This window comes from Salmo salar, chromosome 10 (genome assembly GCF_965601325.2).
Source record: "Salmo salar chromosome 10, fSalSal1, whole genome shotgun sequence".
Taxonomy (NCBI): Eukaryota; Metazoa; Chordata; class Actinopteri; order Salmoniformes; family Salmonidae; genus Salmo; species Salmo salar.
The window spans coordinates 29,814,874-29,833,834 of NC_138300.1; the positions used below are offsets into that span (position 1 = coordinate 29,814,874).

Genomic DNA, 18,961 nt, shown 5'->3' on the forward strand with positions numbered 1-18,961 from the left:
TTACATACTGTAGTATGGAATTTGGTTTACAGTCATGCAGTGCATATTATTATTTCATACAGTGCCTTGCAGTAGTTGTGACAGAGGGGTGAATGTAGCACCATTGGTATCAATAAAGCCACACGTCCACACCAGGAAGACCAGCCACTGTCAATAGCCACTTAGTATTGATTTCACATGTAATGAAGTGGAGATGCAGGCGGGCCTCACCAATAACCAACCAAACTATCCAAGCGTTTTACAGATGAGGCATGGCTACACATACAGAGCTCCTGGTGTAATTATTATATAGAAGGCCTAGAGCCCATTCCAAGAAGAAATCATCACATAATGTCTATGTTTATTTAATTTATTTGCCACATAACTGCATTTAGTATGATTTTTGTACAGTGGAATTGGACATACAGTATGTAATGCAATATGTAATCCATTCATTTATTCTGCGCAACCAAGTACCACAATGTCTCATGTCTTGCAAGTGCAAATGACAAATCCACACACCAGCTTACCCAATACAGCTAGCTGTAGGTTGTGTTTCTCAGGGCTAGTACTGACAGCAGCTAGCCGACAGTGTATCAGGTATGGATGTGTCAGTGTGTTTGGTCTGCTTGTCTGCCTTGGGAAGTCATCCTGTTGTAAAGTAGAAATGTACCCAGTGATCTCAGCTCCATTCCCTCAGTCTCGTGGTTGGATCAATACAGCCACTCTGCTCTTGCTCGTGATATTGATGGAGATCAGAGGGTGTGATGCACAACTGACATCCTCACAAGATTCAAAAGAGAATGGATTGACTGCCCGATGCAAGGGCCATGTGGGGTTTGTTGGAGGCACAGTTAACAATATGTACAGGTTGATCATGGGTTACAGAAGGTCTTCTGAAATTCAGAGCAAAATATTGATAGACTGCTAGTTAATTATGGATTGAAAAAGACAGAACACCTAAGTAACGTTAGTATGATGTTTAATGAATATTGTTTCAATTTTGAGCAAAGCAGAAAAGTATTGTCTTAATTGGCTAGCCGCAAGTTACATGATCTATTGAAAGTTCTTTATCCTCTTTACAACCCTGTGTTGATGAAATGCTAAGAATGAGTATGTACCAACATGACTGCCTTTCTTATCTCATTTTACATTTCAGTCATTTAACAGACACTCTTATCCAGAGCGACTTAGAGGAGCAATTGGGGTTAAGTGCCTTGCTCAAGGGCACATGGACAGATTTTTCACCTAATCGGCTTGGGGATTCGAGCATACAAACTTTCGGTTACTGGTCCAATGCTCTTAACCACTTGGCTACCTCCCACCCCATTCTCTTCTTTTATCTTATCGTTCTCTTTCTGAGTAACAAAACTTTCTGTCTAAATATTTGATTCTATTCACTCCTTAAAACTAGAGTACCTTTCTCCAGAAAACGCTGCTGAAAAAAAGCCAAAGGAAAACTAAATGGCTTCTCTCACAGCTGAAAGATTAGTGCAACATGGATCCCGTAACCGTTGCATGCGGTGCACGTCTCAACATGGCAGGAAGAGAGATACTGTATATATTTTTCACCTGGACCATTAATCATTCCTATTGGTGAGATTGCTTCTAGACCAGTGTGAGAGCCAAAGCCCAAATGAGATAATAAACGAGTGCTATAGGAGGGAAGAGAGAAGCCTGGCTCCCACTGTACATTTCCTTACTGCAGGCTGGCTTGGGGCGTGCCACAGTTGACTTACTTCCTTGCCACAGTTACCAGGGGCATGCTGCCTGCCCTCAAGGAAACTTACAGCACTCTGTGTCAAAGGAAGGCCAAGAAGATCATCAAGGACCTCAGCCAACTTAGTCACAGTCTTTTCACTCTGCTACCATTTAGCAGAAAAAGACAGAACCGGTGCATCAAACCCGGGACCGAAAGACTGAAAAGAGCTGCTATCTCCAGGCCATCAAATCGTTCCCTGTAGCAAATGATAGTAGTAAGTAGTACTTCTGTAGTAAGAAACAAAGATAGACTCACACACACACAGATCATACACATGTAGACTCAGTACACACATATACACACACACATGCATACGGCCATACTCACAAACACACACACACACACACACAAACACATACAGCAATGCTGCAACAAGTCTACATTAATGTGGATGCTACCATGAATACGGGTAGTCCTGAATTGATCGTGAGTTATGATGAGTGAGAAAATTACAGACGCACAAATATCAAACACCCCAAAAATGCTAACCTCCCCTGTTATTGTAATAGTGAGATGTTCGCATCTTGGGGGTATGATATTTCTCACTCATCATTATTTACAATAAAAGTGACTCCAAAATAATCTGAAACACAACCAAAACAAACAGTAAATGCGTCCAACAAGTTTGTAGAGTCACAAGGTTGATGTAATCATTGGTGCTAGGAATATGGGACCAAATACTAAACTTTTGACTACTTTAATACACATAGACAGTGCATTCGGGAAGTATTCAGACCGCTTTACTTTTTTCACATTTTGTTACAGCCTTATTCTTAAATTGATTAAATCGTTTTTTTCCTTATCAATCTACACAATACCACATAATGACAAAGCAAAAACAGTTGATTTTTTTCTCACAAAAAAATGAAAAATGTAACATCACATTTACGTAAGTATTCAGACCCTTTACTCAGTACTTTGTTGAAGCACCTTTGGCAGCGATTACAGCCTTGAGTATTCTTGCGTATGACGCTACAAGCTTGGCACACCTGTATTTGGGGAGTTTCTCCTATTCTTCTCTGCAGATCCTCCCATCTCCACAGAGGAACTCTGGAGCTCTGTCAGGGTGACCATCCGGTTCTTGGTCACCTCCCTGAGCAATTAAAACATACATTTAATACATTTTAGAATAATGTAACAAAACGTAGAAAAAGTCAAGGGGTCTGAACACTTTCCGGATGCACTGTAAGTGAATTTGTCCCAATACTTTTGGTCCCCTAAAATGTACAAAAAGTGCTTTAATTTCTAAACGGTTCACCCAATATGGATGAAAATACCCTCAAATTGAAGCTGACCGTCTGCACTGATAGTACTTTTAACAGTTCAAATCGAAAGTGGGTGAGTACAGATCTAAAACAACAAATGATGTGTCACTGTCCCAATACTTTTGTAGCTCACTGTATATACTGTAAAGACATTACAGTATATACATATTTTATACTGTTTTTCACACTGTGTATTCATATACTGTATTCGTCATATAGCTCATTCTAATATATCTACTACTGTACATTCAATTTTTGTTACACTGTTGATACACACCGAATATTTATATACTGGATTCTTATTTATATACTGGATTCTTGACATAGCTAATATATCTACTGCTGTAGATATATCTACTACTGCATTCTCACTATATGTTTTGTTTATATACACATAGATTGCATTTGGATTATTGATACAGTGTTATTTGGGTTGCTAACTGGCATTTGTGATTGCTTGTTTTTTTGTTTTTGATTATTATTTGTGAACTTCTTTGACATTTTTACTGCATTCTTAGAGCTAGTAACACACGCAATTCGCTGCACCCTCTATAACATCTGCTAACCTGTGTACGTGTACCAATGAACTTGATTTGATTTTATATTTGATTTTATAGTGAGTCCAAACTTTTCAATTGAGCTCAGCCATGGCCTCAGAGAGCCAAAAATCAAATTATCATATTTAATGATAGATAATGAATCTTGTTCTCAAGTGCCCATAAGTCACTCTTCCTGACCAAATAGGATATGTCAGTGTTAAGGGCTCCAATAGACTCAAATCACCATTTGTTAATATTCACATTCAGATGTTAAAGTTGTAATTAGCAAGAATAATCACTTCACACTGCAGGTAACCTTGAAGTCTGTCCTGCTGTGAACGATTTCCATTGAGAGACCAACTCATTATCTAGCATTGTGAACGTCAATGAGCCAACTCTTAAGAGATAATGCAGAGGGAGCCATTTTAATTCCATTCAGAAAACTGTTCAAATAATTATATTTTGTTTGAGAGAATTATGGATTGAAAATTATGGATTGAAAACACAATCGGCAGGAATAGTGTGGAGTTGAAGAGGCCAGTTTGCTACATTGTTATTCGAGTATGACTGTTGCTATCACCCCAGCCGGGCGCCGGCAGTGGAAAATGTAACCCTGCTAAATAAATGTGTTACTAAAGCAGGATTAGGCTCACAGTTTGCCTGTTTTAATGAGGCTGAATCAATAGGCCATTTCACCCATCTAAATCCCCATTGGGTTGCAGAAACCATTACTTCCAACTTAAAATCCACCAGCCTATTAGCGGGTCGCCTGCAAGCCCCAATCAGAGGTGGAGGGCTTTGATACGAGGAGGGAGGGAGGGAGAGAGAGAGAGAGAGAGAGAGAGAGAGAGAATTCTACACATTTTGCCATTTGGCTGAGACAAAATGTAACAGTTTTAAAGCTAATTTCCTTCAAGTATACAGATTTATCCATGGCTTGTGTTATTGGAGTGACTCAAACATTATAAAACAAATCGATAGGGCCCATGCTATGACAAGAATACTCTTAAATGCATAATTTTTAGAATTTTAGATTCTCCTGGAATGTCTAGCTTTTATTTTGGTGATAGTTATCAAAGATTATCTTATTTTAAAATATATGAGTTCATTATCTTTTCTATATACTTTATACAGTACCAGTCAAAAGTTTGGACACACCTACTCATTCAAGGGTATATCTTTATTTGATACTGTTTTCTACAATGTAGATCTAAAATATAAGAATTTGAAGAATCTAAAATATAACATATATTTTGATTTGTTTAACAGTTTTTTGGGTACTACATGATTCCATATGTGTTATTTCATAGTTTTGATGTCTTCACTATTATACTACAATGTAGAAAATAATAAAAATAAAGAAAAACCCTTGAATGAGTAGGTGTGTCCAAACCTTTGACTGGTACTGTATACGCTATTAGTCATTTAAGTTTACTCGCCCCAAAAAATCCAACCCCAATTTATTTTTAAAATAATAAATAAATCATAACAATATTTGTTTTACTACTTCGACTAAGGTGGTACAAAAAAAACAACACTTAGGTGACCCGCCCAAGACCTTTCCAACAGACTGACCTTGTTAGTGTAGGGGGAGGTTTATGAGTGTGAAGCTCATACAGCCAGAACAGATCCTAAGCCAGTGTTCCTGTGTTATTCATTGCAGTGGGGAGTTACAGGGAGGAGCGGCCCAACCTGACGTCTCTGCTGGTCCAGCCAATCTCTGCCTCCCTAGCCAAAAGGCTGCTCAACATCCAGTCTGTGGGACTGGGGAGTCCCTGTACCCCTCTGGCCATGCCTGCTGCCTCAGGTACAGTACTCCCTCTCAGTCTCAACTCACTCTAAAAAGCATGTACTGCATGTACCTCCTACTCTAGCCCATTTCCAGTGCTATGAGGGGATGCCCCTAATGTTCCTAGTTGCATATCCTCAGAGAAACACTCAAGAGTCCCTGTCTGGATGGACAGGAGGAGGATAAATGCGTCAGGTGCAGTAGGAGTCTTCTCCCGGTCATTACATTAATCATCTATTATGATATAATGAGCCATTGAGCTCAAGAAGGAGACACAGCCAAGTTATTAGAAAACATTGGCCGGCCCTTCAGTCCAATTGCAGGAGTAGCTAGGTATGTGGTGAGCAAATTATGTTCTCTGATATACATTCCGTGGAGGGAAGAGGGAATACACTGCAGAGTGGGTCGTTATGGCCCTGTGAATTACAGCGATCCTCAACGTGATCTCATGGTTACACTCGTCTTGATAATATATGTTCCAAGACCATTACAGTTGTCAATCAGCCTCACTCATGCTATACCCCTGGGATTTAGCTGAATCCATGAGTGCATAACTAGCGGAGCGCATTAAAGTGCCCAGGCACCTCAGAGGTTACATTTAAGGAATCTGGTCCATAAAAATGTAAAATCTGAAAAAATATTGGTAAGTTTATCATTGGATTTAAATCTGAGGGTCTTCAGTGAAAGGTCTTGGTTCATAGTGAGAATATGTTTTAATCTGAAAATATATTTAAAATGTATATAGTGTCTAATTTCCATTCAACGTGGTGAACTCTTATCTCCTATAATGCACAGTACATCTAATACAGTACCTCTAATTGGGGCTGTAGTGGAGCAGGTTGAGAGCTTCAAGTTCCTTGGTGTCCACATCAACAACAAACTAGAATGGTCCAAACACACCAAGACAGTCGTGAAGAGGGCACGACAAAGCCTTTCCCCCCTCAGGAAACTAAAAAGATTTGGCATGGGTCCTGAGATCCTCAAAAGGTTCTACAGCTGCACCATCGAGAGCATCCTGACTGGTTGCATCACTCCCTGGTACGGCAATTGCTCGGCCTCTGACCGCAAGGCACTACAGAGGGTAGTGCGTACGGCCCAGTACATCACTGGGGCTAAGCTGCCTGCCATCCAGGACCTCTATACCAGGCGGTGTCAGAGGCGGTGTCAAGGCCCTAAAAATTGTCAAAGACCAAAGTCATAGATTGTTCACTCTACTACCGCATGGCAAGCAGTACCGAAGTGCCCAGTCTAGGACAAAAAGGCTTCTCAACAGTTTTTACCCCCAAGCCATAAAACTCCTGAACAGGTAATCAAATGGCTACCCAGACTATTTGCATTGTGTGCCCCCCCAACCCCTCTTTTGCTACTCTCTGTTTATCATATATGCATAGTCACATTAACTATACATTCATGTACATACTACCTCAATTGGGCCGACCAACCAGTGCTCCCGCACATTGGCTAACTGGGCTATCTGCATTGTGTCCAGCCACCCACCACCCACCACCCGCCAACCCCTCTTTTATGCTACTGCTACTCTCTGTTCATCATATATGCATAGTCACTTTAACCATATCTACATGTACATACTACCTCAATCAGCCTGACTAACTGGTGTCTGTATGTAGCCTCGCTACCTTTATAGCCTCGCTACTGTATACAGCCTGTCTTTTTACTGTTGTTTTATTTCCTTACTTACCTATTGTTCGCCTAATACGTTTTTTGCACTATTGGTTAGAGCCTGTAAGTAAGCATTTCACTGTAAGGTCTACACCTGTTGTATTCGGCGCACGTGACAAATCAACTTTGATTTGATTTGTATCACCTATGTTCCTTTTACTGTCACTCATCAAACATCAACACGAGCCCTTGATTGGACGGCTCTTTGTCACTTCAGATGTTAATAGGCAATTAGACCTGGAATTGTTTACCTGGAATATCTCCCTAGTACAGCAGGCTGTAAACGCCCTGCCAGGTTTACACCCATTAACAGAGAATAAAGAATCAACCATTCTCTTTGCAGTGTCATCATGCTCTTCAACAGTCAGTTGAGGTAAAATGAGGTAAATATTTAAAAGGAAATTTAGAGTAAAATGGAAGGGTGCTTTATAACCCCGTCACAGCAACACCAGACCCTCTCCAGGAGGAGAAAGCAGTTGCATTAACTATGTTTTAAATGGGGTGTATTAGGCTCTAATTCATGCTATTGACTGAAAATCCCCTCTTATCTTTGCATCATCACCCAGGAGACCTAGCTAGCAAGTGCTGCAGTGCAGTTGTCTCTGGTTGATAGACAGTAGAGGATTTTGGCTCCAACGACAAAATGAAGGAAAACTGACTTTAAGTCAAATCCCTTGCCAAAGTCATAATAAAGAAGGTAAATACTCATGCTATCGGGGTGATTATGAGGCACTTCTGCTGTTGTCTTGGATGGCTCTACATTCTGCTCTTTTGAATCACCTCCAAAGGCAGAAAGGCATCTGCCAAGGATTTCAGCAGACAGTTAGAGTGAATGTGTGTGTGTGTCTGTGTCCGTGTGTCCGTGCGTCTGTATGTTGGAGTATGTGCATGGATGGGTTTTGCAATCTTGTCAATTCACTTTTGATATCCAGTAAAATAAAACACTAAATGTGGCAAATTATGGTGTGCATCGTCTCTGAGAGGATCCCTGTCCTGCTGTTGACAGTAAGGCATAGAGGACCTGAAGGGGTTAAGAGGAGAGGTTTCTTTAGATGTCTGCATGGCTGGGTGAGGCTGTCTGCACCAGTCACTTCCCATTTTTCCATGTGTCCAAACCCCCCTGATTACTAACTGGAACAGCACCCTCCACGGCAGGCAGGCATCCCCCTGTCACGCTGCAGACACGGACTCACCGAGCCGCACCGCCACACACTGACAATCAATGGGGCCAAAAATACCAGTGGCCACAACATGGTTGCTATCGATCCCTCAAAGAGAGGGGGTCCCAGATGTGCACCTTTTCAGGGCCGCTTACAAGCCTCCCAAGCATGACCTCCTAATGCCAAGCCCTGAAACGGACCGCAGCAATGTTCCATTAGTTTGATCAAATAGGGGAGCACTGGTAATCTGTTCTCCATCGATTTTGGCTAAAGCACTGACCACTCCAGAGATTTCAAATCATTTGTTTCCATCTGTCTGCCTCCTCTTTTTTTAATTCCCATTCAATTAAGGCTCACTGTATTGCTTGGCCATTCTCTAATTGCATGCAGCTCTGCTCCATGGAAACAAGACATTAACTGCGAGGCCCTGAGAGGTTTAATGGTTCTACCTACCTGTGTCCAGGTGACGTCATGCCTCTCTCAGCGCTCTCCAGCCGCTCCGGAGCGGATAATGCAATGTTCACACCATTGAAGGGAGCAGCACACCACTCAATGCATTTGAAAGGGACTCATTCATTATTGTGTGTATTTTGTCCCACTGTAGATAGGACTGGCTGGGCGATTTCATCTCTCTTTTATTCACCATAAAGAATTTTATACCAAAAGAAGAAGCCCAGACGAATTGTGATTTCAGTGAATCACCACTCTCTGCCGCATACACCCGGCTCTCCCAGGCCCCAATCGAATGCCATAAGTGTAACAAATTTTTAGAGCAATTACAGCTCGGCTGCAAAAAACTATTTGAAATAGCTTTATAGAAACACTCTGGGGCCTTTAATTACAAAGCTATTGATTGCTAGGTGCAGGTAGGCCAGTCCATATTGGTTTCCCTCCTCTACTGATTAAGCTCTGTGAAGAAAAGAACAAAGCGACATCTACATTTTGATTTGCTGGTAAATACATTTAAAACCCTCAGTTGTGGTTGATGTATGATGTCACGTTCTGACCAGTATGAGGGTTATTTTGTTAGTGTAGGCTGGTCAGGACGTGGCAGAGGGTATTTGGTTTATGTGGTTCGGGGTGTGTGTATTATGTAGAGGGTAGTTGATTTATGTATTCTGGGGTTTTTTGGTCACTGCTCTGTTAGTCTATGTTCTTTCTAGTTAGTCTGTTTCTATGTTTAGTTAATTGGGGTGTGGACTCTCAATTGAAGGCAGGTGTTGTCTAGTTGCCTTTGATTGAGAGTCCTATATATTAGGGTGTGTTTGTAATTTGTGGGAGGTTGTCACTTGGAATTGCTGTCGTTTGCCTTCAAGTCCGTATTCGTCGTCCATCGTTTTGTTTTGTTTGTATAAGTGTTTTCATTAAAAAGTTAATTATGAGCACTCAACCCGCTGCGCCTTGGTCCATTCCTGACGACCGTCGTTACATATGAAGTATATTTGCCATAAAACACTTTGTATATTGACCCTTTTTGCACTCTTGACTCATCACATATGCTGCTGTTACTATTTAGCATAAATCCTGTTGCCTAGCCACTTTACCCCTACCTATATACAGTGGTGGAAAAAGTACCCAATTTTCATGTTTGAGTAAAAGTACAGATATCTTAATAGGAAGTTACTCAAGTAAAAGTTAAAGTTACCCAGTAAATACTACTTTAGTAAAAGTCTAAAAGTATTTGGTTCTAAATATACTTAAGTATCAAAAGTAAATGTAATTAATAAAATATACTTAAGTATCGTATAAATCATTTAAAATTCCTTATTAAGCAAAGCAGATGGCACCATTTTCTTGTTTTTAAAATGTACGGCTAGGCAGGGGCACACTCCAACACTCAGATATAATTTTCAAAGGATGCATTTGTGTTCAGTGAGTCTGCCAGATCAGAGGCAGTTGGGAGGACCAGGAATGTTGTCTTGATAAATGCGTGAATTTTCCTGTCCTGCTAAGCATTCAAAAAAGTACTTTTTGGTGTCAGGGAAAATGTATGAAGTAAAAAGTAGATTATTTTCTTTAGGAATGTAATAAAGTAAAAGTAGAAGTTGTTGAAAATATAAATAGTAAAGTAAAGTACGGGTGCCCCCCAAAAAACTACTTACGTAGTACTTTAAAGTATTTCTACTTAACCCTTGTGTAGTCTTAACAGTCTGCATACTCCCCTTGTCCTAAGGGTAAAAAATGACCCGCCTTCACTAAACCCCTAAAATAAAGCAGCTTAATTGAATTTAGCATGAAGAAAATACCTGTCATTCATCACAAACTTTGTGAATACCGGGGTTTTCCCTCTTCACAATGCAGAAAGACTGCATTTAATCAGTGGACACAACTCGTTTTTATTACAACACACCTGTTGTAATAAAAGAAAACTCATAACTCTACTAAAGTAGAGGTTTATCATTACTATTATTATTGCTAAAGGTATTGCATAGGTGTAAACATACATTTTTTATCAAGAGATAGCCCTTGTATAGCCTAAGAAAGTATCAGAAATGTGCAGAAAGTAGTTTTGAATGCATTTTATTGAAGGGAAACAATAACAGTCTTCAACTTTTTTGGCAACATAGTGATATATTCTTATATACTGTACAATGAGAAATGCAACTACAAAATACTAGTCCTCCATTTTTTTAACCATTGCCCCCACACACAAGGTGTATAAACAACAACAATAAATACAAATAAAATAAGATAATAGATACAAAAGAAAAACGTGAAGAACATAAATCAATCAACTCTAATTAGCACATGTAGGACAGTATGCAAGTGTGTGTGCATGGACTTGGCAGATGTATTTCTCACATGTGCAGCACATAGTATTTGTTTTACAGTCCTTCTTTGAGGGGCTGAATTGGCATCTCCTCCTCTTGCCTGCACCAGCTGCAGCCTCAGGTGGATCAGGACAAGATTCAGCCCCTTGAACAGCTTTCACAAGCGCTGCAGACACTGTTGTGCGGGGGAGGCGCTCCCTTCTTTGAATGTGTGGGGTTACAAGTGTCTTTCCCAGCTGCTCCAGGAACACCCTCCTCTTGTTCTGTTTTTCAGGCATGCAGGTAGGTTTGATCTTGTTCCATATCACGAAGGCATTGTATGAGGACACATCAATGATGTTATGGAAGATGACCAGGGGCCAGCGGGCAGTCATCCTCCTGCAGCTGTAAGTTCCAATCACCTTGTCCAGGTTATCCACGCCTCCTTTGTTGTGGTTGTAGTCCAGGATGATGGCTGGCTTCCTGTCCTCATGATCACCGATCTCAGCCGTTTTGTGCAGTGTGCTCAGGAGGACCACATTTTTGTTCCTCTTTGGGAGGTAAGAAACTAGAGTGGTGGTGGAGGTGAAGGCAAACTTTGATGAGAAGGCCTTTCTCCCCCTTGTTGCGAGGAGTGCAGGGGGGAGCTCAGGGTTGTTCTTTCTAACTGTGCCAACCATGGTGATCTTCCTCTTCAGGAGCTGCTGGCTAAGTTCATAAGAGGTGAAGAAATTGTCACACGTGACATTGTGCCCCCTCAGTCCATCTGTCACATCAAGCACAACCCGCATCCCCTGGTTCTTCTCCGGGCCTCCACTGGTCGGCTTCCCTGTGTAGACTTGCATCTTCCAAGTGTAGCTGGATTGTGTGTCACAGGCCACCCATATCTTGATGCCATATTTTGCTGGCTTGCTGGGCATATACTGCCGGAAAGGACAGCAATCTTTTGACAAGAGATCAGTAGTTAGTATCAGTGTCACAGAAAACAATCACATAAATCAATGATATTACAGCAATAAATAATCAAATTAACAGTGAAAATCACGTACATTACAGATATAAAAATAAAAATGTACCTCTGAATGGAACCAGTTGCTCATCCACTGTTACTTCAGGCCCAGGGTGGTAGAGGTATGGCAGACGCTCCACCCACTTCTCCCAGACCTCTCTTATGGCAGCCAGTTTGTCTCTCACACGTCTTGCAGGTCTTGACTCACAGTTATCAAATCGTAGCATTCTTGAGAAAGTGTGAAAGACTTTCAGTGGCATCGTGGCACGGAAAATCGACCTTTCACTCTGCATCCCAGAGACTACATGTAGCCTCGCCTCGGGACCTATACACACCCGCTAAGATTAGCAGCCCTATGTGGGCATGCAGGTCAATCTCATCCATCCTTTTCCAGTTGTCTCCAGATTTACGTAAACCCTCCAAATTTGTCATCTCCAGGATGATTTTTTAGATGACTGGTGTGATGAACATGTAGAATGTTGAGGTGATGTCCTAGGCATGGGCAACTGCATGTCTTGTGGGCCCTGGTGTCATCCTTATAACATTTTGTGCTGTCATCCTGCCCTGGTTGTCATATGGTGTCAAGGACCATGTTATTTTGCTGTTCTTTGACAGAAATGTCTCTCTTTCAGCTTGGAGATTTCTTCTTCATCTGAAGATGATGCATTGTCCTCTGGGTTGTATTCTTCACCATCTTCTTCTTCAGATACCTCCTCCTCTTCTAAATCATTGTTCTCTTGTTCCTCCTGGACATCTGAAAAAATGTGATCTACGAGCTGTTGGGCACAAAACATGCACTCATGGCTTCAGCAAAGAGAGAACTGTCATCTGCATCACCTTTATAGCCTCTGACTGCATTCCCCATTAGTAAACAATGCTTTCAAGAAAATGTTATTTTGTCAGAAATGTTGTTTATTTAGTCTGAAATAGTTTTTATTTTGTCTGTGAACTTGAGTCATGTGTGGGGTCGTGGAGGGGAGATGCTGCACACACACAAGAAAGTTTTAGTTTTGCCTGAGTTCAATCAGTAGCAGACATAATCTCAATTTCTCATTGTGTGTGTGTGTGTGTGTGGTGTGTGTGTGTGTGTGTGTGTGTGTGTGGGTGCGTGCGTGCGTGCGGCGCGCTGCGCGTGCGTGTGCGTGCGTGTCTTTGTGGTTTTTGAGGTGTGTAAATGATTTTAGAACTGCCAGGTCAACAATGACCCTAAGACAATCTTTGTACCCTGGTGGTGTACAGCTTTCACGGAAATATGAACAAAGGCGATGTTACACTTTTTCTAATGTTGGGGTAACTCTAGGAAAAGTCATCAAATATCAGGGGGTTTTGCTGTTAAACATAGTGGCGGGTCATTTTTTACGCTTAAGACAACACAAGGGTTAAGTACTTTAAGCCACTGCCTATATGCACCCATCTACCTCAATTACCTCGTACCTCTGCTCATCAACCCGGTACTGGTACCTCGTGTATATATCCAAGTTATCGTTACTCAAAGTGTATTTATTCCTTGTGTTCAAATTTTTCTATTATTAAAAAAAAAATTCTCTCTGTATTGTTGGGAAGGGCCCGTAAGTAAGCATTTCAGTTTGTCTACACCTGTTGTTTACGAAGTATGTGACAAATACAATTTGATGTGATTACATGCATTTTGTATAGTATTTTATTGTACGGTACTGTATTATCTGTTGATGGTTCCCGAATTTGACTTTCTTTTGAACCTGCTAGGTTCAAAACCAGGGGTGGCAGGGTAGCCTAGTGGTTAGAGCGTTGGACTAGTAACCAAAAAGTTGCAAGTTTGAATCCCCAAGGTAAAAATCTGTCATTTTGCCCCTGAACAAGGCAGTTAACCCACTGTTCCTAGGCCATCATTGAAAATAAGAATTTGTTCTTAACTCACTTGTGGTGCCAGAATAACAATATATCCCTCAACGAAACCAAGACTAAGGAGATGATTGTGGACTACAGGAAAAGGAGGACCGAGCACCCCCCCATTCTCATCAATGGGGCTGTAGTGGACCAGTTTGAGAGATTCAAGTTCCTTGGTGTCCACATCAACAACAAACTAGAATGGTCCAAATACATCAAGACAGTCGTGAAGAGGGCACGACAAAGCCTATTCCCCCTCAGGAAACTAAAAAGATTTGGCATGGGTCCTGAGATCCTCAAAAGGTTCTACAGTTGCAACATCGAGAGCATCCTGACTGGTTGCATCACTGTCTAGTACGGCAATTTCTCGGCCTCTGACCGCAAGAGGGTAGTGCGTACGGCCCAGTACATCACTGAGGCTAAGCTGCCTGCCATCCAGGACCTCTACACCAGGCAGTGTCAGAGGAAGGACCTAGAAATTGTCAAAGACCCCAGTCATAGACTGTTCTCTTTACTACCGCATGGCAAGCGGTACCGGAGTGCCTAGGACAAAAAGGCTTCTCAACAGTTTTTACCCCCAAGCCATAAGACTCCTGAACAGGTAATCAAATGGCTACCTGGACTATTTGCATTGTGTGCCACTTAGTCACTTTAACTATACATTCATGTACATTCTACCTCAATTGGCCGACCAACCAGTGCTCCCACACATTGGCTAACCGGGCTATCTACATTGTGTCCCACCCACCACCCGCCAACCCCTCTTTTACGCTACTGCTACTCTCTGTTCATCATATATGCATAGTCACTTTAACCATATCTACATGTACATACTACCTCAATCAGCCTGACTAACCGGTGTCTGTATGTAGCCTCGCTATTTTTATAGCCTCGCTACTGTAATCGGCCTGTGTGTAGCTGGTGTAGAGAGTCAGGCGCAGGACAGCAGAAATGAGTAATCAACGTATTTACTCAAGTATTCACAAATACAACACAATATACCTAGCCCACAATAACGGACCGAATACAATACAAACAATTACTCACAAACAAACATGGGGGAACAGAGGGTTAAATAATGAACAAGTAATTGGGGGATTGAAACCAGGTGTGTAAGACAAAGACAAAACAAATGGAAAATGAAAAGTGGATCGGCGATGGCTAGAAGGCCGGTGACGTCGACCGCCGAACGCCGCCCGAACAAGGAGAGTGACCGACTTCGGCGGAAGTCGTGACAGCTATTGTATATAGCCTGTCTTTTTACTGTTGTTTTATTTCTTTACCTACCTATTGTTCACCTAATACCTTTTTTTGCACTATTGGTTAGAGCCTGTAAGTAAGCATTTCACTGTAAGGTCTACACCTGTTGTATTCGGCACACGTGACAAATAAACTTTGATTTGATTTGATTTAGTTAAATAAAGGTTAAATAAAAATAAAATAAAAGACTATGGCAAACACCCATGGTGATTAAAAATGACAGTGAGCTGCAACACTTAGGTACTTGATCAATACTGTAAGCTAGAGGTTCATTAACTGTCTGTGAAACTATCCAATTTCAACCTTAACTTTGATTCACTCAGACAATTGACTAGATTGAAATGTAAATAATACCATATAAACATGATTTCAAGTAACCTATTACCTTCTGCTACCCAGTAGTGAAAGCCCTATACCTACATGCCACAGTTTTAATATACTTCTGTAAAGCTGCGTGTTCATCTTCTGCTCTTTAGCCAAAGTCATTTGTGCTGTTGTCAAAAGTGATAAATGGGAAAGTGTGCCCGTGAGAAGTCCACTGAATTTTTATACGGAATTAAATGACTCATAGAGGGGGAAAATGCTCTGTCAACTAAACAGTATATACTGTGCCCCTCCATCACTATTTGTTTCCGGGGCTTACATCTTCACTGGCACTTCATCTTTATTTCCCTGTGATTTTTGCATCCAAGCAGCCTAATAAAAAAGTCAGTGTCTGTACTGTACACCCTAGGGCCAACACATCTGGATGCTATCTGGGAGCCTTTCTTTAAACAGAATTTTCAATCCCGCATCGCCTTCCTACCTGCGGAGAGACCACATCCTCAACACAGAGAGGCTCCCCTTTGAACTCCCAATGTGCAATGTCACAGAAAGCTGCTCTGAGGAGGGGAGAAGAGAGGGAAGCGAGGAAAGAGGAAAGAAGAGGACAGGAGAGGAGCAAAAAGGAGAGGAGTGGAAGGGGACGAGAGGAGAGCGGAAGGGGAGGGCGCTCTTCCAGGACACCGGGTTGCCTTTCATCTCCTGGTGTATTGATATATATTCACGCCCACACCCTGACCCTTTGTTCCTTAATTGGCTAGAATCTCAGACTCCAGAGGAAATGTAAAGGAGTCTTCATATTCTTTATGAAAGCCTCTGGGTGATTTTTCTCTCTGCACCAACCCTTCAACTGCTCTGTATAGTTCTGCTTTTAAAGTACAACCAGACTGTTGGGCACAAAGTTTCATAGGGTGAAAGACATTTTAGCATGACTGTAAGAGCCCCGGACACACAGCAAGACCTGAGCAGATAGAAATATAAGCATTGATAGAACCAAAGCATATTGCCTATAGCTGGCTTAAAGTATACTTTTTGTACATGTACTGTAGAAATCTGTGCAATAGTAAATGATGTGCTGATTCAGTATGTTAGAAGAACAAACATACTCCCTTCACTAAGCCCTCCTGGGGGTCATTGGCACTACACACTCTCCCCGCTGCCCTTAAATTATTACAAAAATATCATCTTGTATAACCCACTTACCTGCTTCCGTGTGTGTGTGTGTGTGTGTTGTTTGTTGTTGTCCTCAGAGGGATGGGGATGGATGATCTAAGGCCTATGTCTGTCTTATTATTTTACAGAGAGGACGAAGATACAACTAACTATTGGAACCCACTCAATATACAAGACAGTAAACAATGTGTGTGGATACTTGAGAGGAAAGACCAATCCAGGTAAATAGAAATAAAAAAAATGTTGACAGCTGAGTGCACAACGACCACACTAAATCCATAATGACTTTGAACATTATGCAATCATGGCGATACGGAAGTAGTTGCCTTATCTCAGCCACCTTTAATAACAAGAGGAAGCAATCTTGTAAGACTCACATACTAAGCATGAATACTGGCACACTCCAAAGTATAATCTCCAAGATAACTGCTTATGCGATTAGTCCTCCCCACTGTGCCCTCTTTGTTTCCTGCAGAGAGAACCAACTCAGGAAGTGTGTGTGGAGGAAAATGGAACCTCCAGGTGCTGAAACAGCTTTTTTGTCTGTTGTGAAAAACTGCTTCTATAAAACAATGTCTGCCATCGCCATCCTGGCTGGCCCAGACACAGGTCATTTAGCTCCTGGAAATGGCCTTTTAATGACGGTCCTGCGTTGGTGCCTTTAGGATGATTTCAATAAAGTCCCTGGTGCAGAGCAAGCCTTTAATATCTTCCCTTCCCTTCACCAGAATTTGTCGTGCCAGGACACCTACCTGTCTAAATGCCCCGTGAAAATTACTAAGCAGATTTAGACATTGACTAGCTTCCATACTCATTTGCGTAGACTATCTAAATAGCATTGAATAGTTGAAAGTAATTCCTCTAACTTTTCTTACACAAGATGTATGTGAAAGTAAATTCGGAGTGAGGTTGGGTTTATTTAGGCTACGTTGACATCTGGTTTGCCCAATAAAGGACATCATTATTTCCTCGTGAAGCTGGTTATACTATAAATCGTTCATGTTTGATTTGATCTTTGGAAGTTTAGAAGTATTTACCATTAGCCCTGTAAATAGGATGACAAATTCATTATATTAATAATAAACTTTTACCTTTTGATATTGTCTTACGTTTTACCAACGGTTACATATAAACCAATGTTTATTTCAATGTTTACAACACTGGTTGAAATTAGATGAAAACAGTATTGGTTGATTACTTTTTTCAAATCCAATGTATTTTCCACATTGATTGCGCGTCACAATACTTAGACAAATTACATTTAAATAAACGTTGATTCAACCGGTGTGTGCCCAGTGGGATGCCTGTTTTATTCTGTTTGTGTTGTTGGTCAACAACACTTTTACTTTTTACTCATCCGTCTTTCACAACCCTTGTAGACTTTCAAATGTCTCCCACCTACACTCTTCTTACCCAAGAAGGACAGATTACAGTATACCTTGCTACTTCTCCTACACAATATCCTAGCAACATTTTAGTTGATCTTCAAACCTCTTCTGCCTCTCAAACTAAATCAAGTCCAAATAAAGAAATCCATTACAACAACAACTCCTCTTTGTGTAAAACATTGCCGCCATCTCTTTTATTCACGCACACAAGTTTTAGTCTTTACTAAACAGACAGTCAGACAGAGTCTCAACCCTTGTGTGTGTGTGTGTGTGTGTGTGTGTGTGTGTGTGTGTGTGTGTGTGTGTGTGTGTGTGTGTGTGTGTCTGTGTGTGTCTGTGTGTGTCTGTGTGTGTCTGTGTGTGTGTGTTCTGTCCTCTGGGTGTGTCCCTCTCCTGTGTGTGCACAGATCGATATGTGCTGGTGGGCAGTCGCCATGACAGCTGGCATAAAGGGTCAGCAGCTGATTGGCGCGGCGGCTCTGCCATGATGACTCAAATCATCACCTCGGTGACCAAGCAGGCCCGGAGAGGCTGGGAACCCGACCGCACCACTGTCTTCTGCTCATGGGGGGGATCAGCACTCGGCAACATCGGCTCCTTTGAGTGGGGAGAGGTAAACCTGCATTAATCCCCTGTCCCTCTTCTGTGAACCCGAGTCTTATCATGGAATTACTCTAAAGCACTTATATACTGTACCTGCTAAATTTACTGTATACACATGTGTATCAGGGTGTTTATGTACTCTATACAGATATGTATCAGTGTATTTATGTACTATATACACACGTGTATCAGTGTGTTTATTACTGTACCAAAGCAGTGCGGTATGTGTTTTTCCCTGGTGAAGCAACATTATCTGGTTTAATAGGAGGTCAAAGGTACTGTATTTACTCACTCTGTGTTCACTTCGGCTCTGCACCACAGGAGAAAAACAGGGCTTTCTGTCAGCCCTCAAGGCTCCAAGCAATGGAAAGGGAAAAAAATAACACAAAAACAGCTCTTGACTCTCATACGTCTCCA

At 41.5% G+C, this 18,961-nt stretch overlaps 1 protein-coding gene across 1 annotated transcript in view; it reads left to right on the forward strand.

Annotated features, from left to right (window-relative positions):
* Window positions 1-18,961, forward strand: part of naaladl2 (N-acetylated alpha-linked acidic dipeptidase like 2) — a 291,011-nt gene that overhangs the window by 183,218 nt on the left and 88,832 nt on the right. Inside the window, exons 6-8 of the mRNA XM_014216734.3 lie at window positions 5,209-5,352; window positions 16,682-16,774; window positions 18,349-18,554. Of these exons, the coding sequence (XP_014072209.1) occupies window positions 5,209-5,352; window positions 16,682-16,774; window positions 18,349-18,554 (443 nt within the window). The remainder of the gene's footprint in view (window positions 1-5,208; window positions 5,353-16,681; window positions 16,775-18,348; window positions 18,555-18,961) is intronic.